The 25,063-nt window shown below is 46.9% G+C and overlaps 1 protein-coding gene across 5 annotated transcripts; it reads left to right on the forward strand.

The window, feature by feature from the left end:
* Nucleotides 1-184: 184 nt before the first annotated feature.
* WDR73 (WD repeat domain 73) lies at nt 185-23,781 on the forward strand. 5 transcript variants are annotated; one of them, XR_015869691.1, is made up of 9 exons: nt 185-302; nt 8,273-8,340; nt 8,898-8,986; nt 11,719-11,807; nt 13,927-13,994; nt 14,669-14,830; nt 19,363-19,728; nt 20,769-23,067; nt 23,170-23,781. XR_015869691.1 is itself a non-coding variant. In XM_088445845.1 (8 exons), the coding sequence occupies exons 1-8, from the start codon at nt 253-255 to the stop codon at nt 21,002-21,004; spliced, it is 1,128 nt and encodes a 375-aa protein (XP_088301971.1). In that variant the 5' UTR covers nt 185-252; the 3' UTR covers nt 21,005-23,781. The 5 variants fall into 5 exon arrangements, 1 of the variants encoding a protein (XP_088301971.1); XR_015869692.1 differs by having other exon boundaries at nt 20,769-22,779; nt 22,847-23,781; XR_015869693.1 differs by having other exon boundaries at nt 20,769-22,779; nt 22,891-23,781.
* Nucleotides 23,782-25,063: the final 1,282 nt, after the last annotated feature.

A 25,063-nucleotide genomic window follows, 5' to 3' on the forward strand; every position in this document is an offset into this window, starting at 1 on the left:
ATGTTGGTGTCGGGCACTGCTCCCTTAAAGGGTGTCATATGAAATAAAAAAAATAGCCGTTGCGTCGGTAGCTGTGATCAGTGACGCCGTCTTATTGCGAGTGGCCGAATTTACCTCTGTTTTGTTTTATTTTAACGGCACTTGCCCTAAAGTAAAATGGCCGCCGGGCTGCGGGGGATAGGAAGTGACCTGGGGTATCCTGGCAGCCGCCCGCTCAGTCTCTCTCAACGCGGTGCCTTTACATAGGACAGGATGGTGGACAGTGAGGAGAGTGAGGACTGGATGGTGGAGTCCATCAGGCTGTGAGTTGTGGAGCCTGTGCTGCCTGGTGGATGGGATAACTAACACATGATGGGGGACCAGAGCAGCCCCCAGCATGTTGTACTACAACTCCCAGCTGCACAGGCATGTCTTGCCTGAGCCTTGTGTGTATCATTCCGTGACAGGGAAGTGAGAGGCTGTGACAGACCACATAATGGGCCTTATTATGAGTCATTCCTGGCTACCTATGCGCACGCGTAGCGCAGATTTCAGCTAATGGTGCATTTGTCGTAGCGAACAAACGCATCCTAGCGTAACCCTGGGTGATACTGAATTATTTATGTTATTAACCGTTTCATATATAGCGCAGCATATTCCGTTTCGCTTTACAATTGGAAACGACATTAATCTCACAAAACTGGGTAGTAACAGACAGACATAAAGGTAAGAGGGCCCTGCTCGCAAGCTCACAATCTGTAGGGAAATTGAGCACATTTCGTCCGCTGCTCTCTGTACGTGAAATGGGGGTGGTGTAAGTGCCAATACTAGCGATGACGACTGCAGATGGAACACAATGGAGCGGTGCGTACACACTAAAGACGCACATAGCGTTACATTAGCATTCAGTTATCAAAATATCCGCGCTGCGTGCGACTCCTAATATGGCCTAATAGCTGCCTCCGCTGTATTCAGGCGACAAGGAAAATAGCCATATGGTAAGATCAGCACCAAAGACACAACGGGGGAGATGCCGTATTGCGGCACTTCACTTGCCGCTAAAGCAATAACACTGTGATGTATTAACCAGCCCCCAAAACAGGGTGCTTGTGCACCTGGTGTCGCCCCCTCCCCCTGAGTGATGCCCGTACTGTCATAACCCTGTTCTGCAGGCGGGAGCCAGTGCATAGGTTAACTAAGTTGCTGCTCGGACGTCCGAGTGGTAGTGCAGATCCCACTGTAGCGTAGGAGATGTCATGACGTCTATCCCCACACAGTGCGGGAGCCGGGAAGACAACGGTGCGGCCAGTGCCATCCTCCCTGGGTAATGGCAAAGGCCTCCATAATGGGGAAGGAAAACTCTTATGCAGTAAGATCTCACAAACATTGCAAGATCTTATGCACGGGTTGGGTATGATATCCCAGCTGTCGGGATGCCGCTGGTCAGAATACTGATGCACATATATTTACTAAGCAGTGTTAGGGGACAGAACGAAAAGTAATAAGGTGCCAGCCAATCAGCTCCTAACTGCCATCTCACAGGCTGTGTTTAAAAAATGACAGTTGGGAGCTGATTGGCTGGCACCTTATCACTTTCTTATCACTTTTCACTCTGGGCCTGATTCAGACCCGGTCGCATGCACTGAGCGCTCGCAACCGGGTCGATGGTGGCCCAGAGCGCATGCGCACGACGGAGCCGGCTCCGTCATGCGCGAGACCCGGATAGCGACGGGCAATCCGGCGCTCCGGGTCTCGCACCAAAGGGGGCGTGCTGTCGATGTTGAGTGACAGCACGCCCCCTTTGGTGGGCGTGTCGGGGGGGTGGCTGCCAGACGGAGGCGTTCCCATGGGTCCGGCCCCACTGACATCACTAGTGATGTCAGTGGGAGTGATTTTGGCTCTGATAGAGCCAAAATCACTCCAGGGCTTGCGGTCACCGAGACCCTACCGCAGGGTCTCGTCGTAAGCCCGATGGTCTTGACCATCGCGACCATCATCATGGACGCTCGCATAAGCTGTGGGTGGTAACCCACAGCTATGCGAGCGTCCAAGAGGCCGCTCCATTTTTAGGTAGGAGGGCCCTGATTCAGAGCGAGCGCTCTGTTCAGAGCGTCCGGCTCTAAATCAGGGCCTCTGTCTCATAACACTGCTTAGTAAATAGACCCCTAAATGTTGAGTCGTTTTCTAACCCACCCTTCCCGGTGCCTAACCTTAACCACCCCCTCACCCCCCCTCCTAGTGGCCAAACCAAACCTCCCCCTCCCTGTGCCCTAAACCTAACAACCCCTCCCCGTTGCCTAAACTTAACCTAAACCCCTTCATCCCTAGTGCCTAATCCTAACCCTCCCTCCCCGCTGCCTAACCCTGCACCCTATCATCTCTCTAACACCCCGATACTGCCCTTCGGGATGTCGACGGTCGGGATACTGGTGGGATTTCGGAGCTGGTATTAAGACCGTTGGCATCCTGCACACCGGGATGCCAACTACATCCCCTCATGCACAGATACCTCCGCTGGGCAGCACACAGCGGATTATCCTGCCTGTTCTATGTGAAAAGACTGATAAGCCACAGAAGTGTACTCACCAGTATGTTTGGGTTTGTTTTAGTAATAGATGCCTGATTTAGTTAGATGTTTGCGGATTCTGTAGAGAAAAGTGATTTTCTCTACGTTATCTGCTTTCATATACACGTGATCTGTGTAAGTGTCAAATATATCTGGTTATACTGTATTTGAGGTATGTAGTCAAGAAACCGGTGGTCCAAATGCCGACCGCCGGCTTCCGATTGTGAAATCCCGGCATGGGACTAATGATAGGCGTCGGTATTTAGACATCTATCATCAGCCCCACGCCGAAATCCCGACACCGGGCATACCGAACGTAGGTAAGCCGGGTGTCGGGACCTGACTGTTAGACGCGGGGTGGGTGCTTAGGATTAGGGACTCCTGGGGGGATTTAGGGTTAGGCACCCCCAGGGAGGGTTAGGCTAGGGGAAGGGGGTTAGGGTCAGGCACCCTCAGGGGAAGGTTAGGGTTAGGCACCCCCCGCGGGAAGGTTAGGTTTAGGGTGTGGAGAGGGGGGTTAGGTTTAGGCACCCCTGGGGAGAGGTTAGGGTTAGGCACCCCTAAGGGGGGGTTATTATACTTACCAGGCGCCGTCGGGATCTTCATCTGCCGGACTTCCAGCGTCGGTATTTCATCCGCCGGGCTTAGGTCCGGCGGTATATCATACTGATTCCGTATTTGACACTTAGCCACTACGTCATTCAGATGTGTCCACATACGCTTTAGCTCCGTGCGTTATACATAACACGTGAGCGCCATGCGACTTTGTAGCGTCGAGCATCATTTCATGTGACTTTTTACCTTCAAATGCATTTTATTCGCAAAACGATGCAAATAAGACGCACAAACAGCGACTGCGACGCTGTAACGTAGCATTTTGCACGCAGATACACCCGCGGTCGCACACAGAACATAGGCATGGCCGCATATCTTTTTAATCAGCAGAAGTTGCTTTTGCATTCAGGACTGGGGCTGCTCTAGGCAGCTGCCTTGGGGCGCCAGCCACTGGAGGGCGCCGCTGAGTCCACAAAAAAAAAAAATGAAGGTTTCTTTTAGTCCTGGCCGGGACTACTGATGACCAAGGCTGACGTAGGAACTCCCCCAGCCCCCGGAACTGCACTCTCAATTGTTAGTGAGGTAGTGACAGCAGCAGTGGTGGTGGCCCCTTCCCTCTCCTCCATTCATCTCATTTCCTCCAGGTGCCGGCCTGTCTCTTAGGATGAGTGTGTGTGTGGGTTTGATGAGTGCAGGATGTGTGTTTGTGTATGGGGCTTAATGATTGGTGGCAGGGTGAGTGTGTGTGTGTGTGGGGGGGGGTTAATGAGCACTGGCAATGTGTGTGTTAATGAGTGTGTGTGTGGGTTGAGTCCTGGCATGGTGAGCGAGGTGTTAATGAGTGCAGAAATAGTGTGTGAGGGGGTTAATGAGTGCTGGCAGTGTGTGGGGTGTTAACGAGTGCTGACAGATTAGGGCACAGACGTGTCAGCATAAATATATATTGTGTGGCATAACATATTGGGGACACAGCTGTATGTAAAGAGTTTGCGGCATATGTGTGGCATAATTCACGGCTATGTGGCATACAATAAATTTTTTGCACATCTGTGTGGCATATGTATTGTGGGCACAAATGTGTGTCATATTATGTAGCGGTGGGCATAAATGTGTGGCATTATTTATTGGGGGCACAAATGTGTGGCATAATATGTATTGGAGGCATTGATGTACACTACAGCATAATTATGAAGTGGGGATGCAGCTGGCTGGAATGTATAATACATCTGTGGCACTGTAGTGTGGCATATTATGAATTGGGGGCAGTGTTATGAGGCACAGTATGATTCTGGGGATCTGCTGTGTGGCATATTAGTTGGGACATATCTATATGGTATAATTCAGGGAACAGGGGCGGCGGGTGAAATGTTGCCTAGGGCGCCAAGAAACCTTGCATCAGCCCTGTTTGCCTTCTATTTGCATCATGTTTGGCGGTAAAAAGTTGCACGAAAAGACGCTCAGCACTTCCGGGTCACATCACGACCGGGCGCGACTAGGAGGGCTGTTTAACGCGCAAGGAAATAAGATGTTTGTGGACACATCTGTACATCTACCCTCAAGTTACTGACACACTTTGTGTCGCTGCACAGTGTCACACAATACACACAGGAGCCTGTGATGGTCATATATACCCTATTACCCTAGTGTCACACAATACACACAGGAGCCTGTGATGGTCATATATACCCTATTACCCTAGTGTCACACAATACACACAGGAGCCTGTGATGGTCCTACATACAAACCCTATTACCCTAGTGTCACACAATACACACAGGAGCCTGTGATGGTCCTACATACCCTATTACCCTAGTGTCACACAATACACACAGGAGCCTGTGATGGTCCTACATACCCTATTACCCTACTGTCACACAATACACACAGGAGCCTGTGATGGTCCTACATACCCTATTACCCTAGTGTCACACAATACACACAGGAGCCTGTGATAGTCCTACATACCCTATTACCATAGTGTCACACAATACACACAAGAGCCGGTGATGGTCCTACATATCCTATTACCCTACTGTCGCACAATACACACAGGAGCCTGTGATAGTCCTACATACCCTATTACCCTAGTGTCACACAATACACACAAGAGCCGGTGATGGTCCTACATACCCTATTACCCTAGTGTCACACAATACACACAGGAGCCTGTGCTGGTCCTACATACATACCCTATTACCCTAGTGTCACACAATACACACAGGAGCCTGTGATATTCCTACATACCCTATTACCCTAGTGTCACACAATACACACAGGAGCCTGTGATGGTCCTACATACATACCATATTACCCTAGTGTCACACAATACACACAGGAGCCTGTGATGGTCCTACATACCCTATTACCCTAGTGTCACACAATACACACAGGAGCCTGTGATGGTCCTACATACCCTATTACGCTAGTGTCACACAATACACACAGGAGCCTGTGATGGTCCTACATACATACCCTATTACCCTAGTGTCACACAATATACACAGGAGCCTGTGATGGTCCTACATACCCTATTACCCTAGTGTCACACAATACACACAGGAGCCTGTGATGGTCCTACATACCCTGTGATGGTCCTACATACCCTATTACCCTAGTGTCACACAATACACACAGGAGCCTGTGATGGTCCTACATACCCTATTACCCTAGTGTCACACAATACACACAGGAGCCTGTGATGGTCCTACATACCCTATTACCCTAGTGTCACACAATACACACAGGAGCCTGTGATGGTCCTACATACATACCCTATTACCCTAGTGTCACACAATATACACAGGAGCCTGTGATGGTCCTACATACCCTATTACCCTAGTGTCACACAATACACACAGGAGCCTGCGATGGTCCTACATACCCTATTACCCTAGTGTCACACAATACACACAGGAGCCTGCGATGGTCCTACATACCCTATTACCCTAGTGTCACACAATACACACAGGAGCCTGCGATGGTCCTACATACCCTATTACCCTAGTGTCACACAATACACACAGGAGCCTGCGATGGTCCTACATACCCTATTACCCTAGTGTCACACAATACACACAGGAGCCTGTGATGGTCCTACATACATACCCTATTACCCTAGTGTCACACAATACACACAGGAGCCTGTGATGTTCCTACATACCCTATTACCCTACTGTCACACAATACACACAGGAGCCTGTGATGGTCCTACATACCCTATTACCCTAGTGTCACACAATACACACAGGAGCCTGCGATGGTCCTACATACCCTAGTGTCACACAATACACACAGGAGCCTGTGATGGTCCTACATACCCTATTACCCTAGTGTCACACAATACACACAGGAGCCTGCGATGGTCCTACATACCCTAGTGTCACACAATACACACAGGAGCCTGTGATGGTCCTACATACCCTAGTGTCACACAATACACACAGGAGCCTGTGATGGTCCTATATACCCTATTACCTTAGTGTCACACAATACACACAGGAGCCTGTGATGGTCCTACATACCCTAGTGTCACATAATACACACAGGAGCCTGTGATGGTCCTATATACCCTATTACCTTAGTGTCACACAATACACACAGAAGCCTGTGATGGTCATGCATACCTTATTACCCTAGTGTCACACAATACACACAGGAGCCTGTGATGGTCCTACATACCCTATTACCTTAGTGTCACACAATACACACAGGAGCCTGTGATGGTCATACATACCTTATTACCCTAGTGTCACACAATACACACAGGAGCCTGTGATGGTCCTACATACCCTATTACCCTACTGTCACACAATACACACAGGAGCCTGTGATGGTCCTACATACCCTATTACCCTAGTGTCACACAATACACACAGGAGCCTTTGATGGTCCTACATACCCTATTACCCTAGTGTCACACAATACACACAGGAGCCTTTGATGGTCCTACATACCCTATTACCCTAGTGTCACACAATACACACAGGAGCCTGTGATGGTCATACATACCTTATTACCCTAGTGTCACACAATACACACAGGAGCCTGTGATGGTCCTACATACCCTATTACCTTAGTGTCACACAATACACACAGAAGCCTGTGATGGTCCTACATACCTTATTACCCTAGTGTCACACAATACACACAGAAGCCTGTGATGGTCATACATACCTTATTACCCTAGTGTCACACAATACACACTGGAGCCTGTGATGGTCCTACATACATACCCTATTACCCTAGTGTCACACAATACACACAGGAGCCTGTGATGGTCCTACATACCCTATTACCCTAGTGTCAAACAATACACACAGGAGCCTGTGATGGTCCTACATACATAACCTATTACCCTAGTGTCACACAATACACACAGGAGCCTGTGATGGTCCTACATCCCCTATTACCCTAGTGTCACACAATACACACAGGAGCCTGTGATGGTCCTACATACCCTATTACCCTAGTGTCACACAATACACACAGGAGCCTTTGATGGTCCTACATACCCTAGTGTCACACAATACACACAGGAGCCTGTGATGGTCCTACATACCCTATTACCTTAGTGTCACACAATACACACAGGAGCCTGTGATGGTCATACATACCTTATTACCCTAGTGTCACACAATACACACAGGAGCCTGTGATGGTCCTACATACCCTATTACCCTAGTGTCACACAATACACACAGGAGCCTGTGATGGTCCTACATACATTCCCTATTACCCTAGTGTCACACAATACACACAGGAGCCTGTGATGGTCCTACATACCCTATTACCCTAGTGTCACACAATACACACAGGAGCCTGTGATGGTCCTACATACATACCCTATTACCCTAGTGTCACACAATACACACAGGAGCCTGCGATGGTCCTACATACCCTATTACCCTAGTGTCACACAATACACACAGGAGCCTGTGATGGTCCTACATACATTCCCTATTACCCTAGTGTCACACAATACACACAGGAGCCTGTGATGGTCCTACATACCCTATTACCCTAGTGTCACACAATACACACAGGAGCCTGTGATGGTCCTACATACATTCCCTATTACATTCCCAACGGTATGAGCAGAACATCATTGGAAAAGATTAGTAAACTGCTTTATTTTCATTTCTTACCATAACCCGGTTACATTTTTGTTTCCAGGTATAGAGATCTGCATGATTTTGAATTGCAGGACCCGACCAGAGTTATTGAGTGGATCGGTGAAAAAAGTATGTGGATGATTCTTCTATTCAGCTGGGCTCATATATGCGTAATGTTAAATGAACACTGATATGTTACAGGTACCTATTATGTATTATTTTATATGGGGCCACCTATTGTTAACTACCCCGCACCAGAATCCAGCTTGTTCTCTACTGCACACGTCACAAGTGAGCGTCTGTCTCATCCACCGGCCTTCTGATCCCTACTGCTTTCGCTGATCCCTACTCGTATCAGTAATCCAGTGCTTGACGCTGTTTCTCATTTTAGGGGATGGCCCCCAGTTAGTATATGATAGAATAGGGAATTAAAAGGGGGCTGGTTAGGGTTAGGCACCCCTAAAGGAGGGTTAGGGTAGGGAATTAGGTTAGAGATACTTACCACAAAGGACTATCGGGATCTTCACCACTGCCGGGCTGCCGCTGTCGGGCAGCGGTAAATCATACTGGTCCCTTCCCACACAGATGTGTAGAATGCGTGTGCGGTGTTATGCTTGTGTAGAATACTAGGGATAATCAGGCTCGGTCTTATTGCATTTATATTAATTCCAGCATTTTCCACACAGGTATCTGCGTCGCGGGGTACGATGACACCAAAACAAATGAAATTCTCCAACTGCTCATCCCACAAAAGTTACACGTAAAAGAAAACCCGGTAAGGGAGTAACACTCTGCAGCAGCATTAATGGGAAATGCGCAGAGAATCGGCCTAGCTGCTGGTTAGGTTACACGTGATAACGAGGGAATGCAATTGTCCCTGTATTCTGGGCCTGATTCAGCTTGTATCGCAGTTGCTAATACGCACGCTATGGGACGATTGTTGCGTTCTGCGCACGCATCGCAGTGGGCGAGCCGGCTACTGTGATCGGGACTGTGATCGCAGTGACTACGCAGAACCATCGCAGAGTGATTGACAGGAAGAGACGTTTGTGGGTGGAGGGGGTCGGCAAATCGCAGGCGCGCCAGTGCGTTTGAACGGCGTTGCAGGGGCGTGCATAAATTAGCCACTGTGATGCCGTACGCAGCCTGAGGCCTCATAGCGTGCGATGAAGTTAGCAATTCCTGAGTAAGGTCAGAGCTTGTGCAAGTGTGTGTGAGGCTGCGATGGTACTCACTGTTACTGATGGTCTCGCAGTCTTGCTAAACATTACAGATGTGTGTAAGGTTAAGTGGGCGTCCTTATGTTGTGCTGCGGCGGCCTAGCGATCGCAATGGATTAGCGTGCTATCGCAGTTGAACTGCGTGCGTAATCACTATTGCGTTCGCAGTTGCGATCGGTAGTGAATCAGGCCCTCTACGTACAGTTATGATGAAGGATTTATTCATTGTGATGTCACTGGATACAAGTGATAGTGACGTTCGGTGCATTTTCGGTGGCTTTAACTTGCTATCCTGGTGCTTGTATGTAAACATGCAGATAGAAGATACTGTCCAGCTGTCACGCATGGGACATGTAACACGTTTAGACATATGTTCTCTCTTTATGTACTGCTCATGTCCCTGTGAATGGTGTATAGGGGTGATGAGGTTATGGGGGTATTTCATCTTCGATCAGGAGATAGTTTGGTGCCATGTGATTTTATGGTGATGTCTCCATGACACCACTTGGATGTAAGCACCGTGAACGAGAATCTGACATAGACTGTGAGATAGATCAGCTCTGACAAGGACCTCCCCACGAAACCTCTGATTACTGTCTGCTTTACTCTGTTTGTATAATGGTCACCTAGCAGCAGGCTGGATGTCTCCCCCCGGGGGACATGACATTATTTAATATGTCAGGGAGTCTACAGATTTTCTCTCTTAGAGCCATATTCAATAAGGGCGCAAAAATTCCGTGCTGGACTTTTCGCTCCACATTGGAGGTTAGAGTGGGGATAAAGTACCGGGCGCGTGCCCGCTTTACCCCCGTATTCAATTTAAAAGGAGCGAAATCGGGACCCGGCGAAATTGGATCTACGGAAAAAATGGGAAGTTTCGGGAAATGTGCCTGGGACCCCCTAAAGATGTCCAGACATGGGGGATCACTATGGGTACCCCCATTTTTACCTGCTGAAGGAAGTCGGGTTTGTAATAGCCGCATCAGGTGCATATTTGTGGCTATGAAGAAGTGGTGAAGGATAGCACTTAGGAATAGTTATTTTTACAAGAAAGAAAAATCTATCAAATTTGGGGTACATGAAAATGGGGGTAAGCATATTTTTAAGTCCCTAAAGTGCATTTTAAAAATTCTTCAAAAATGTACCTGCCGCTACCACCCGCATTGGTTTAAACACCTGCCGCATACTTAGGAACCGCCCCAGAATAAAATTTGCTATTTAAAATGTGTTCCCCCATTTTTTTTTATATTTTTTTTACCCAAAAATTAAATTAATTCTTTTGGGGTGTCCCTATTTTTTTTTTTTTTTTTGACACAGTTAATTTTTAGGGGGTATTCCCATGGGTGCAGGCTATTTTTTTTTTTTTACAGCCTGCACCCCTAAATCCCAATTCTGCACTTTTTTTTCGCCATGTAAAAACATGGTGAAAACTTATCCCCGTTTTTTTTCAAAGACTTTTCGCGCCGGCGAAAAGTCTTTGACATTGAATACGGGGATAATGAAAATAGGCGAAAATGACGTCATCGGCGATAAATTATCGCCGATAACGGCCTTTTCGCTTCAAATTGAATATGGCCCTTAATATTTGTAATAATTAGAGCAGGAGAGATACTGTAGGCAGCGCAAGGCTCTCGCAGAGGCACGAGGGTCTCATAACATATCGACTCGGAGCAGCTAAGAAACCAATGATGAAAACAAGTGTCTCTTGTTCAGCTGCAGCTTGGCTTTCTCCTCTTCCATCACTAGGGGGCGCCTCTGTGCCGTGGCTACATTCCCATTCAGTTCTTGGAGATCATTTTCCGCAGGTGGTGTCATGTGTTATATCAGTGTGAATTCCTATTAGACACTACATGCTTTATCTCTGTTGCATTGGGCAAGAATACTGATTTACACAGAGTTGTTTCCATGACAGAGTACGGTATGTAGGAAACGGCGGTTGCCAAAACAGAAGGGGCCACGTTTATGGAAACTGGTAAAAAAAAAAAATGGTGTTACCATAGCAACCGATCAGATTTAATGTGCAAATGTGGTATAGAAAAATGTCAGATTCTGATTGGTTGCTCCATGCTTTCCTGGTGTCTGTGTGCTGCAGTCAGCCATGTTGTATGGATGTTCTGTGAGGTAGCACGGCTTAGTACAGATGGGCCAGGACCGTGTAACGTGTTCCTATCGCTCATCTCCCAGATCTCCGTCTGAACTTCCTGTCCTCCATTGTTTACATCCTGGTATTGTGCCCCGCCGAGAGCTCACTAGTACTTTCTCCCGTCCCTCTCTCTCCCCTCTGCAGGGTCTGTGCCCAGAGAGGGACTTAAAGGTGGAACATGGCGGATTTTCACAGCAGCCCGTTTGCAGCCTGAAACATGTCCCAGGCACCAGGTACAATTGCTGTTTTATCGAATACACATATTTAGTTGGAAAGGTAAGCAGAGCCATCCAAACACAGTGAAAATACAAGTTACAACGCAATTCGGAGATGGACGCACGAGCGGCTGCGTAATTCCGTCCATCTAACATGCAAATGCCGCAGGAGGTGTCTGACGTAAACAGGACCCCTCCTTGCTGCTTCTGCAATCCCAGCGCTGAGGCCGCGTTCGCAGCCTAGGATCACCTGGCCGCCCTTTTGGCCAGACTGCGGTAGCTGATGCTTACCGCAGCAATGACCGGGTCCGGGCAGCTTGCAAGGCCAGGAAATCTGCATCGACCGATGCAGACCCTGGCCTGGTCCCTACCGGAAAACGGGCGACACGCAGGCGTTTCCGGGAACACCGTCCAGGAACGCTCCCGCTGCGCCTCCCAAACAGGCAGGCTGCGGCTGGGAGGCTGTGCACATGCGCAGTCCTCTAACAATCGGAAATGTGCGCTTACCATCGGGTTAGCGTACATCTCTGAATCAGGCGCTAAGTGTTTTGAAGATGTAGTGTCCTCTGAGGACACACCAATTGATATTACAGAGTGTACGGGCGCTGAAAGGCTCAGTCCTTGCACTTTCGGACGCACGAATGCGCACAAGGGAATAACTTTGTAATGGATTTGCATAAAGTCACAGGCATGGGACCGGCTTCTGCGTCCGCCTTTAGATCAGGTCCATATTGCCAGAATATACTTCAGATGTGTAATAACTGAAAAATACCAGAGCTTGAAGCATACACCTCCCAAACTTTATCAGCATCGTTATAAAGTTTGGAACAAGTCGGAGAGATTTTGTCAATACCAAAACACCAGAGACATTGACACAGTGTCAGGCTTTGGGCTCCTGCGATTCGGCAGAACGGCTTCTAGTTGCCTCGGAATCCATTCTTCCAGCATTTGGTTCTCTAGAGGGTGACGTCCCTCTGTGAGGCACCTTGTCGTTCACCAAAGGCTTATTACCAAATTCGTTACAACCTGCTTAGAACTATTAAGAATTGGGAGCTGCCACACAGAGTAGACCGTTTTTTACGCCCCTGTTTTGGACATCGCTATTGGACGTACTATTTATATTGCAACAAGTGAGAATCCGATATTGCGTAGAATAGGTGGCGCACTGATCATCCGGAATTAGAGCATTGTATGTGTTTGGTCTAAACCCATATATTATGTGCCTTTTACTGTGTTAGTAACTGTTTTAGCTCAGCATTTATGTCATATTTATGTCATATTTTAGTACAGAACATTGCTGGCTTTCATGGGTCTGTATTTGTTGACGTTCCTTTACTTATACTGCCCACTGCCGCCTACGTCTGTAACTATGGCAGGAATGTGGACAGTGGAGGTAACGAGGCCCCGCTAAGAGGCTTCTGACTTGTTCTGCTTTTAGCTCCTGACTATTAGAATCGCAGTAATAACAGAATATAGAACATGTTTGGATTACATATTGTATGTCTATCTGTCAATCTGTACAGGAACCTGGGAAACGTTCCCTAATCACAGCCCTTCCTGTTATGTACATTCTCAGTTCCCTTCTCCATCTGCGGTCGGATACAGGGGTTCGGTTGGTCACTGACCCTCATTATGGACAACGTTGTGTTATTGCTGCACAGTAAACGTCTAGACGTAGACTTTAGCCTCTTGTGCGGTCCATTGCGCTCCATGCCGTTGCTAACAACATTCATAGAGAGGCCCTGTTTTACAAACGACCACAATTGTGCCACCCAAAAGTGTAACCTAAAAGCAGCCACATTGTCCAATGCATGACTCTAAGATACCAGCAAGAATACTGTACAAATCTAGACTTTAATCAACTCTAAGTCATTTTGATGGGGCCGCAGTACAGAATCAAATCAATGATGATGCCTAATGTTTAGAGTTAAATAATAAACTAGCAGACTGACCCCCCCCCCCCCCCAGAGATGTAAGTAGCAGCAGTGCTTATAGCTTGTACTAGTTACCACTAATGTGGGTGGACACCAAGCGTGGGATCCCTATGGCCATAGTGTCATAGTGTGACCAGCCTTGAGATCCATAGCCTGTATATTTACTCGTAGCTAAGTGCCCTCTCCGAATCTTTGTGTTTCAGCCTCCTCCTCACGAGTGGTCCAACTACAGGTCTGGTGCAGGTTTGGCAAATCGGAGCAGAAGACAAAGGTGAGAGGAGCTACTGTACACTCAGATCATGAAAGGAACGGTCCACGCCAGTACTCTGTACTATAACCTCTGTATAGCGTATTAAAAAAGGGGGATCTCCTATTGCATAAATCTGAGAGCTGTAGACAGTCTGTAGAATGATCACTTTGCCTGCAGCAAAGCTGGCTTAGACAAGGGGGGCCGCCTATCTTTTATACGTGGGGGCCGGGCATGTTGCATTGAGCTGGGGATGTCTCTAGTTCTCCAGAAGTGACCACTAGGTGGCAATACTGAGGCCTTCCATTCAAGCCATGTATTTATTGCACAATGTACTGGAATGTGTGTATATATATATATATATATATATATATATATATTTCACATTAGGGTGAGATATTGCCCCTGATAATAAAGAACGCATGATACAGATGTGTCCTCTTATACCAATACTTTTTGCACAACACATGACAGATTGTCATCATGCCCCTTCCACAGGATCATAAGCTGGAACCACGCATTTCACGTAATCACTTGTTCTGGTCCTCGCTAGCAGTGGAATATTTATAGAGCCATTTTATTTTGGTAACAGACATTTCTTAGTTAGTGACTGTAGGTTTCAGCCATTGTGTGAGCTCAGTGCTCGTACACTGAGGACATTCCCCTGATCTGTATGTTACTTACTTGTTTTCCTGTAGATGTCATTAAACACACAAGTTCAATACAGTCGGACGCCAGTAAAGACACATGGACAAAAATTGCCACCACGGCTACAGCATCACCATGTGTAGTCCATGGATCTCAGACCAACAATGTTCACATCACAGAGATCGAGTCCACAAAGCGAATATATACACTGGGTAGGTAAAGCTTGTCTAACCTTATGTGTCACAAATGTAATTAGGAGCGGAGATAAATCCATGGTCTAAACACAGAGATGGCTTTTATTTTGTGGGATAGACCACTATTAATGATAATACAGGATCTAGTGACATCACTAAGAAGGCAGCCTATCCATTCTCTAGGAACCAGTGACATCACTGAGAAGGCAGCCTATCCATCCTCTAGGAAACAGTGACATCACTAAGAAGGCAGCCTATCCATTCTCTAGGAACCAGTGACATCACTGAGAATGTAGTCTATTCATACACTAGGAGCCAGTGACATCACTGAGACTGTAGTCTATTCATACACTAGGAGCCAGTAACATCACTGAGTATGCAGCCTATCCATTCGCAAAAGGCCAGTGACATCACTGAGAATGCAGCCTATTCATTCACTAGGAGCTAGTGACATCACTGAGAATACAGCCTATTCTTTCACTAGGAGCCAGTGACATCACTGAGAATGCAGTCTATCCACTAGGAACCAGTGACATCACTGAGAATGCAGCCTATCCAGTCACTAGGAGCCAGTGACATCACTGAGAATGCAGCCTATCCATTAGCTAGGAGCCAGTGACATCACTGAGAATGCAGCCTATCCAGTCACTAGGAACCAGTGACATCACTGAGAATGTATCACTGGTTCATAGGGAATCCATATAATCTATGTATTCACATACAGTCTATGGACACCAGCTCTGTGTATAAGTGTTGCGTTTGGTGAATGGCCATGCAGCTCCATTGCAGACAATAGGGCAGCGATGGAATGATTAATTTAAAAGGTCGCATGTGCATTTGACTTCAGCTGCCTACTAACTACCCATGTTTTCATTAATAGGTGCAGGTTTACGCTCCTCTCTCTTCCCTCTCCTGTCTGCCCCAGATGCACATCCACCTGTCATCAGTCCTTACCATATAATGTCCTCACATTCCTCTCATACTGTCACGTGTATCACTAGCTCCTCTTACTTACATATAATGTCCTCACATTCCTCTCATACTGCCACATGTATCGCTAGCTCCTCTTACTTACATATAATGTCCTCACATTCCTCTCATACTGCCACATGTATCACTAGCTCCTCTTACTTACATATAATGTCCTCACATTCCTCTCATACTGCCACATGTATCACTAGCTCCTCTTACTTACATATAATGTCCTCACATTCCTCTCATACTGTCACATGTATCACTAGCTCCTCTTACTTACATATAATGTCCTCACATTCCTCTCATACTGTCACATGTATCACTAGCTCTTCTTACTTACATATAATATCCTCACATTCCTCTCATACTGTCACATGTATCACTAGCTCCTCTTACTTACATATAATGTCCTCACATTCCTCTCATACTGTCACATGTATCACTAGCTCCTCTTACTTACATATAATGTCCTCACATTCCTCTCATACTGTCACATGTATCACTAGCTCCTCTTACTTACATATAATGTCCTCACATTCCTCTCATACTGTCACATGTATCACTAGCTCCTCTTACTTACATATAATGTCCTCACATTCCTCTCATACTGCCACATGTATCACTAGCTCCTCTTACTTACACATAATGTCCTCACATTCCTCTCATACTGCCACATGTATCACTAGCTCCTCTTACTTACATATAATGTCCTCACATTCCTCTCATACAGTCACATGTATCACTAGCTCCTCTTACTTACATATAATATCCTCACATTCCTCTCATACAGTCACATGTATCACTAGCTCCTCTTACTTACATATAATGTCCTCACATTCCTCTCATACTGTCACATGTATCACTAGCTCCTCTTACTTACATATAATGTCCTCACATTCCTCTCATACTGTCACATCTATCACTAGCTCCTCTTACTTACATATAATGTCCTCACATTCCTCTCATACTGCCACATGTATCACTAGCTCCTCTTACTTACATATAATGTCCTCACATTCCTCTCATACTGTCACATGTATCACTAGCTCCTCTTACTTACATATAATGTCCTCACATTCCTCTCATACTGCCACATGTATCACTAGCTCCTCTTACTTACATATAATGTCCTCACATTCCTCTCATACTGTCACGTGTATCACTAGCTCCTCTTACTTACATATAATGTCCTCACATTCCTCTCATACTGTCACATGTATCACTAGCTCCTCTTACTTACATATAATGTCCTCACATTCCTCTCATACTGTCACATGTATCACTAGCTCCTCTTACTTACATATAATGTCCTCACATTCCTCTCATACTGTCACATGTATCACTAGCTCCTCTTACTTACATATAATGTCCTCACATTCCTCTCATACTGCCACATGTATCACTAGCTCCTCTTACTTACATATAATGTCCTCACATTCCTCTCATACTGCCACATGTATCACTAGCTCCTCTTACTTACATATAATGTCCTCACATTCCTCTCATACAGTCACATCTATCACTAGCTCCTCTTACTTACATATAATGTCCTCACATTCCTCTCATACTGTCACATGTATCACTAGCTCCTCTTACTTACATATAATATCCTCACATTCCTCTCATACTGTCACATGTATCACTAGCTCCTCTTACTTACATATAATGTCCTCACATTCCTCTCATACTGTCACATGTATCACTAGCTCCTCTTACTTACATATAATATCCTCACATTCCTCTCATACTGTCACATGTATCACTAGCTCCTCTTACTTACATATAATATCCTCACATTCCTCTCATACTGCCACATGTATCACTAGCTCCTCTTACTTACACATAATGTCCTCACATTCCTCTCATACTGCCACATGTATCACTAGCTCCTCTTACTTACATATAATGTCCTCACATTCCTCTCATACTGTCACATGTATCACTAGCTCCTCTTACTTACATATAATGTCCTCACATTCCTCTCATACTGCCACATGTATCACTAGCTCCTCTTACTTACATATAATGTCCTCACATTCCTCTCATACTGTCACATGTATCACTAGCTCCTCTTACTTACATATAATGTCCTCACATTCCTCTCATACTGCCACATGTATCACTAGCTCCTCTTACTTACATATAATGTCCTCACATTCCTCTCATACTGCCACATGTATCACTAGCTCCTCTTACATATAATGTCCTCACATTCCTCTCATACTGTCACATGTATCACTAGCTCCTCTTACATATAATGTCCTCACATTCCTCTCATACTGCCACATGTATCACTAGCTCCTCTTACTTACATATAATGTCCTCACATTCCTCTCATACTGCCACATGTATCACTAGCTCCTCTTACTTACATATACTGTCCTCACATTCCTCTCATACTGCCACATGTATCACTAGCTCCTCTTACTTACATATAATGTCCTCACATTCCTCTCATACTGTCACATCTATCACTAGCTCCTCTTACTTACATATAATGTCCTCACATTCCTCTCATACTGTCACGTGTATCACTAGCTCCTCTTACTTACATATAATGTCCTCACATTCCTCTCATACTGTCACATCTATCACTAGCTCCTCTTACTTACATATAATATCCTCACATTCCTCTCATACTGTCACATGTATCACTAGCTCCTCTTACTTACATATAATGTCCTCACATTCCTCTCATACTGTCACATGTATCACTAGCTCCTCTTACTTACATATAATGTCCTCACATTCCTCTCATACTGTCACATGTATCCCTAGCTCCTCTTACTTACATATAATGTCCTCACATTCCTCTCATACTGTCACGTGTATCACTAGCTCCTCTTACTTACATATAATGTCCTCACATTCCTCTCATACTGTCACATGTATCACTAGCTCCTCTTACTTACATATAATATCCTCACATTCCTCTCATACTGTCACATGTGTCACTAGCTCCTCTTACTTACATATAATGTCCTCACATTCCTCTCATACTGCCACATGTATCACTAGCTCCTCTTACTTACATATAATGTCCTCACATTCCTCTCATACAGTCACATCTATCACTAGCTCCTCTTACTTACATATAATGTCCTCACATTCCTCTCATACAGTCACATCTATCACTAGCTCCTCTTACTTACATATAATGCTACACTTGCACTCAGGTGTCACTTATCATGTAATAATTATTATACTATTCTTCTGTATATACCCTAATGATGCCATCTTCAGACAGTGTAGTGGTTAGCATTACTGCCTCACAGCACTGAGGTCATGGGTTCAATTCCCACCACGGCCCTATCTGTGTGGAGTTTGTTTATTCTCCCTGTGCTTGCGTGGGTTTCCTCCTGGTACTCCAGAAATATACTGGTAGGTTAATTGGCTCCCAACACAAGTTAACCCTAGTGTGTATGTATGTGAGCATGTGATAGGGAATATAGAGTGTAAGCTCCACTGGGGCAGGGACTTATGTGAATGACCGAATATTCTCTGTAAAGCGCTGCGGAATATGTGTGCGCTATATACATAACTGGTAATAAATAATGATGCCATCTTCTCCCCAGCTGTGCCCAGCAGCGAGGCTGTCAGCACCCTTTCCTTCCTGGATCCCCACACATTCCACCTGTGCTGTCTGAGCGGTCGGCAGATAGTCGCTGATGTCCGCCAGCCCCGGATTTCCTGTGATGGCCACGTGGCCCTAGCCACCCCCTCTAGCGCCCATTGGTGTGCAGCTGTTCAGCCTGGTAATCAGGACCCTCATCCCATTATCGCCAGCCTGTCCTCCGAGGGCCACATTACGGTCACAGACACTCGGGACTTAGCGGCCCCTCTGAAATGTGCCAAGGGAAATGTCTGCGACTCGGTTCTGTCCCAGAACTTCCTGAGTATCCACTGGGCCCCTAGGCTGGGAGGCTGCCTCTCTATCTCAGGTAATCTGCTCTTCTACTAATACAGAAACAAAAGCAATGTACTGTGGCCCTGATTCAGAGCCGATCGCTCTGACAGAGCGCTCGCTCTAAATCAGGGCCGGTCTTTTTTTTGTTTTTGGATCGGCCTCTTGGCCGCTCGCATAGCTGTGGGTGACCATCGGGCTTGCGACGAGATCCTTGTGGTAGGGTCTCGTGGCCGCAAGCCCCAGAGAGATTTCGGCTCTTAACAGAGCCGGAATCTCTCCACTGACGTCACTCGTGGTGTCAGTGGTGCCGCCCCCAAACGGTAAGTGTTCTCATGGGAACGCCTCCGTTTGGGCAGCCACCCCCCCTGTCCCGCCCACCAAAGGGGGCGTGCTGTCACTCAACATCGACAGCATGCCCCCTTTGGTGCGAGACCCGGAGCAACGGATTGCCCGTCGCTAGCCGGGTCTCGTGCATGCGCACGACGGAGCCAGCTCCATCATGTGCATGCGCTGTGGGCCACCATCGACCCGGTTGCGAGCGCTCAGCACCTGCGACCGGGTCTGAATCAGGCCCTGTGTCCCTGGGAAGTTAAAGGGATGTCTCATCTTCAGCGGATTTCCATTGGATATGACATAAAACTGCTTTGTTGGCATAATTGTACCCAGTGGGCAGATCAGCTCCGTTCTTGCCAGTCGCGAATGTTGTGAAACTCTTGCGCAACTGGACTTTATCGTTGATCCCTTCCTTAAGGCAACTTTATCTTCCAGGCTGATTTGCTTTATTTATGTTGCTCCTACATAGGACAATCTATTGCCTGCAGATACAGTGTACAGATCTAACCTCATCTGTGGTTACTTCCAGGTACAGGAACCTGCTCGGATGATAAAGTTGTCTGAAGGTGATCTTCCTCCCCCAATTTAAGCAAATGTACAAGAATCAAGTTCTGCACATAAATCATTGACATTGTTTATGTATGAATATGAATATACCCTCTTGTTACTTGTACTTCCCCCACCCTCACCTCTTCTTTTTCTTTCACATTGACTCCGCCTGTTCTGGCTGTTCCGGTACAGGGTTTGACAGCGCCGTCCGGATCTATGACACAAAAGATTGGGATACGGCTGTGAGAGAGGTGGATGCGCTCTTCACTCACCGAGGCCATCACTTTATGGGGGGGTGCGACGACGGCAGTGTCCCGCGGGTGACCGCTCACTCCTGGCACCCGTGGAAGGAGAGGACACTGGTATCTGCGGCCAGTGATGGATCGTTACATATCTGGGACTGGATGGACAGTGCCACGGGACGCTGAGAATAACTGCGCATGACAACCAGCCGTTATATCGTTTGTAATATGTACCAGATTTTAATTTTATTTTTGTACATTGTTACTGTCAAGATTCTTAGTGAAATGTAATCAGTGTGTTGGCTGACATGCGCTCATTACACCAGTGTTTCTCAAACTCGCTCCTCAGGACCCCACACAGGTCACCTTTCCCAGGTTACCTAGTTGGACACAGGTGTATTCATTACACTGACACATTTTAAAAGATTCACAGGTGGAGCTAATTATTTCACTTGTGATTCTGTGAGGAGACCTGCAAAACATGCACTGTTTGGAGTCTCGAGAGGGGCGTATTTCCCATTGGCCAAGATGGCACTCGCCACGGGCGCCGGCCAAGGGGGGGCACCGTCCAGCAGTGCCGCCCATGGTAGGGGGTAGAATAAAGACAGGACTGCCGGGGAGTCCCAGGTACGTCAATGTTTTAAAATATTTATCCTTCTCCTGTCTGCCAGGGCCTGGCAGCCGCTGGTACCCCCTACTTCTCGGCACCACCTCCTCACCCGCCCCAGCACCTCCCCGCCCGTCCTCCCCCAGCCTCCTCCTCCCTGTCCCCGGATCATTCTCGCTCCCACATGCCACCGGGCATCGGGGAGGAAATGTGGGAGGGTACCTGCCGGCTGCTCCTGTGCGGGCTGACAGCGAGACACCCGGGCCGGGATCCCAGTGTGAGTATGTGACAGGGTGTAGTGTTACAGGTGACAGGCTGAGTGTGTGTATGTGACAGGGTGTAGTGTTACAGGTGACAGGCTGAGTGTGTGTATGTGACAGGGTGCAGTGCTACAGGTGACAGGCTGAGTGTGAGTATGTGACGGTGTAGTGCTACAGGTGACAGGCTGAGTGTGTGTATGTGACAGGGTGTAGTGTTACAGGTGACAGGCTGAGTGTGTGTATGTGACAGGGTGCAGTGCTACAGGTGACAGGCTGAGTATGTGACAGGGTGTAGTGTTACAGGTGACAGGCTGAGTGTGAGTATATGACCGGGTGTAGTGCTACAGGTGACAGGATGTAGTGTGACAGGGTGTAGTGCTACCGGTGACAGGGTGTAGTGTGACAGGGTGTAGTGCTACAGGTGACAGGGTGTAGTGTGACAGGGTGTAGTGCTACAGGTGACAGGATGTAGTGTGACAGGGTGTAGTGCTACAGGTGACAGGGTGTAGTGTGACAGGTGACAGGCTGAGTGTGTGTATGTGACAGGGTGTAGTGTTACAGGTGACAGGCTGAGTATGTGACAGGGTGTAGTGTTACAGGTGACAGGCTGAGTGTGAGTATATGACCGGGTGTAGTGCTACAGGTGACAGGATGTAGTGTGACAGGGTGTAGTGCTACCGGTGACAGGGTGTAGTGTGACAGGGTGTAGTGCTACAGGTGACAGGGTATAGTGCTACAGGTGACAGGGTGTAGTGCTACAGGTGACAGGATGTAGTGTGACAGGGTGTAGTGCTACAGGTGACAGGCTGAGTGTGTGTATGTGACAGGGTGTAGTGTTACAGGTGACAGGCTGAGTATGTGACAGGGTGTAGTGTTACAGGTGACAGGCTGAGTGTGAGTATATGACCGGGTGTAGTGCTACAGGTGACAGGATGTAGTGTGACAGGGTGTAGTGCTACCGGTGACAGGGTGTAGTGTGACAGGGTGTAGTGCTACAGGTGACAGGGTGTAGTGTGACAGGGTGTAGTGCTACAGGTGACAGGATGTAGTGTGACAGGGTGTAGTGCTACAGGTGACAGGGTGTAGTGTGACAGGTGACAGGCTGAGTGTGTGTATGTGACAGGGTGCAGTGCTACAGGTGACAGGCTGAGTATGTGACAGGGTGTAGTGTTACAGGTGACAGGCTGAGTGTGAGTATATGACAGGGTGTAGTGCTACAGGTGACAGGATGTAGTGTGACAGGGTGTAGTGCTACAGGTGACAGGGTGTAGTGCTACAGGTGACAGGCTGAGTGTGAGTATATGACAGGGTGTAGTGCTACAGGTGAGAGGGTGTAGTGTGACAGGGTGTAGTGCTACAGGTGACAGGGTGTAGTGCTACAGGTGACAGGGTGCAGTGCTACAGGTGATAGGCTGAGTTTGAGTGTGTGACGGTGTAGTATGACAGGTGACAGGCTGAGTATGTGACAGGGTGTAGTGCTACAGGTGATAGGCTGAGTTTGAGTATGTGATAGGGTGTAGTGCTACAGGTGATAGGCTGAGTGTGAGTATGTGACAGGGTGTAGTGCTACAGTTGATAGGCTGAGTTTGAGTGTGTGACGGTGTAGTATGACAGGTGACAGGCTGAGTATGTGACAGGGTGTAGTGCTACAGGTGACAGTCTATGTGACAGGGTGTAGTATTACTGTAACTGGCAGGTGAGACATGGGGGCTGGCTAGGGAGAGGTTTTAAGTACAGAGTGTGTATTTATACAGAAAATGTGGGTGGAGGGGCGCCATTCCATTACTTTTGCCATGGGCGCCCGGATCCCTAGATACACCCCTGGTCTCGAGGACCAATTTTGAGAACCTGTGCATTAGATAGAACATGGGGATTATTCTAGTGCAGGCAGCTCATGCATGCTCAGCTGGAAGGCCACTGGTCCCATTGCTATGTACTAGCTCTACGTCTCTTAAATCAATTCCTTTCTAAAAATATATAATATGCTTTTATGGGATAAATGCAGTCTCACTACCAGGCACCAGCATATTGTACATTGTGTCTTAATAATATCAAATGGCTAATTATTATATATTCAAAATAAAATATTTTTTTTATATTTGACTCCTCCCTCTTATTTACATAGAAGTATAAAGTAATTACTGCAGCACTTGGTTTAAGCAATTAACCAGTAATAAGAAGCTCTGCATCCCATTTAAAACACCTAAAAAAACAATAATCGGTAGCGCTACTATTGTTATACAATCAAAACTAGTATTAACAATCAAACACTGTAATAAAACAAGTGATTCTGCACTAAGGACATAACTGACTACAATAGATTTTATCATGTTAATATCGCCGATGGCGTCTCCTGAGAATTGTATCTCGCTTGTTTGTATAACTGTTCTCAGTTTGTCGTTTGCCCCTCTTAAGTCTGCTTTATCTCTCTTATTTTTATATTATATTTTGTTTTATTTAACCTATTGTGATCCTTGTATACTTTGTGGCGCCATATAATAAATGATATTAATAATAATAAGCATAACGTTGAATGTATAACTGCTGTTATACAACTTGGAACGTAAGACGGTAATGTGAGGTTCTGGTTTTGTTGTGGACCCGGGGTGGTAATAGGAGCAGACACTGAAGCAGATTTAAAAATAAACGTGAAGTATTTAATGAGCGGCTTAACAGACATGAATGTGGCAAAACAGAAAGTCCGGGTTTAGTACTAAAGTGCACTTGGGAACTGTAGTGATGCAATGGGAAAAAGTCCAGGTAGTGATAACAGAAGGCAGTCCAGTATTCCAGGGTGTGTGAGGCTGAGGTGAATTGTGGGCCTGATTCAGGGCAGCTTGTAAGCGGCCGCTGGTTCGCTCCGAGCGATGTTTGCACAACTGCGCATGCGTACGGTTATTTAGTACGCATGCGCGAACCAGTCAGTGCGGCCGAAAATCGTGTGCTAGCAAAATAGCGAGTGCCTGCTAATTTGAGTGACAGGAGGAGGCGTATGTGGGTGGTAACAGGGGAAGGTGCTTGAAAACAGGGAGTGGAGATCAGAACGCCGGCGTGCCAAAAGGTAAAAACGGGCATTTTAAGGGTGTGCATAATTAACAAAGCATCATCATCGACCACGTCAGTGGTGTGTCTTTTAGCCAGAACTGCTCGCATGATTGCGGTAGGAAAATGCAACCACAAGAATAGCGAGCAGTTCATACGCCGTCCGATGTACTCGATTAATCAAATAAATAGCGGAGATGACGTATGATGCGAGCGGCCAGGGGGCGTTTTTTTCAAAATAACGACCGCATGTTTTGTACACTCGTTCAGACATGGAGGCGTCAACAGACCGCAAAGAGCGAGCGCTCAATTTAAATAGCCAGCCCCTTTTTCTGA

Source organism: Taudactylus pleione, unplaced genomic scaffold (genome assembly GCF_031769625.1).
Source record: "Taudactylus pleione unplaced genomic scaffold, aTauple2 ptg000390l, whole genome shotgun sequence".
NCBI classification, from domain to species: Eukaryota; Metazoa; Chordata; class Amphibia; order Anura; family Myobatrachidae; genus Taudactylus; species Taudactylus pleione.

Excerpts from the sequence above, each read along its gene's own strand:
- WDR73 (XM_088445845.1), top strand. The coding sequence starts at position 253 with ATGGTGGACAGTGAGGAGAGTGAGGACTGGATGGTGGAGTCCATCAGG. Across the intron at positions 11,808-13,926 it reads AAACATGTCCCAGGCACCAG|CCTCCTCCTCACGAGTGGTC; the intron begins GTACAATTGCTG and ends TTTGTGTTTCAG. Across the intron at positions 13,995-14,668 it reads AATCGGAGCAGAAGACAAAG|ATGTCATTAAACACACAAGT; the intron begins GTGAGAGGAGCT and ends GTTTTCCTGTAG.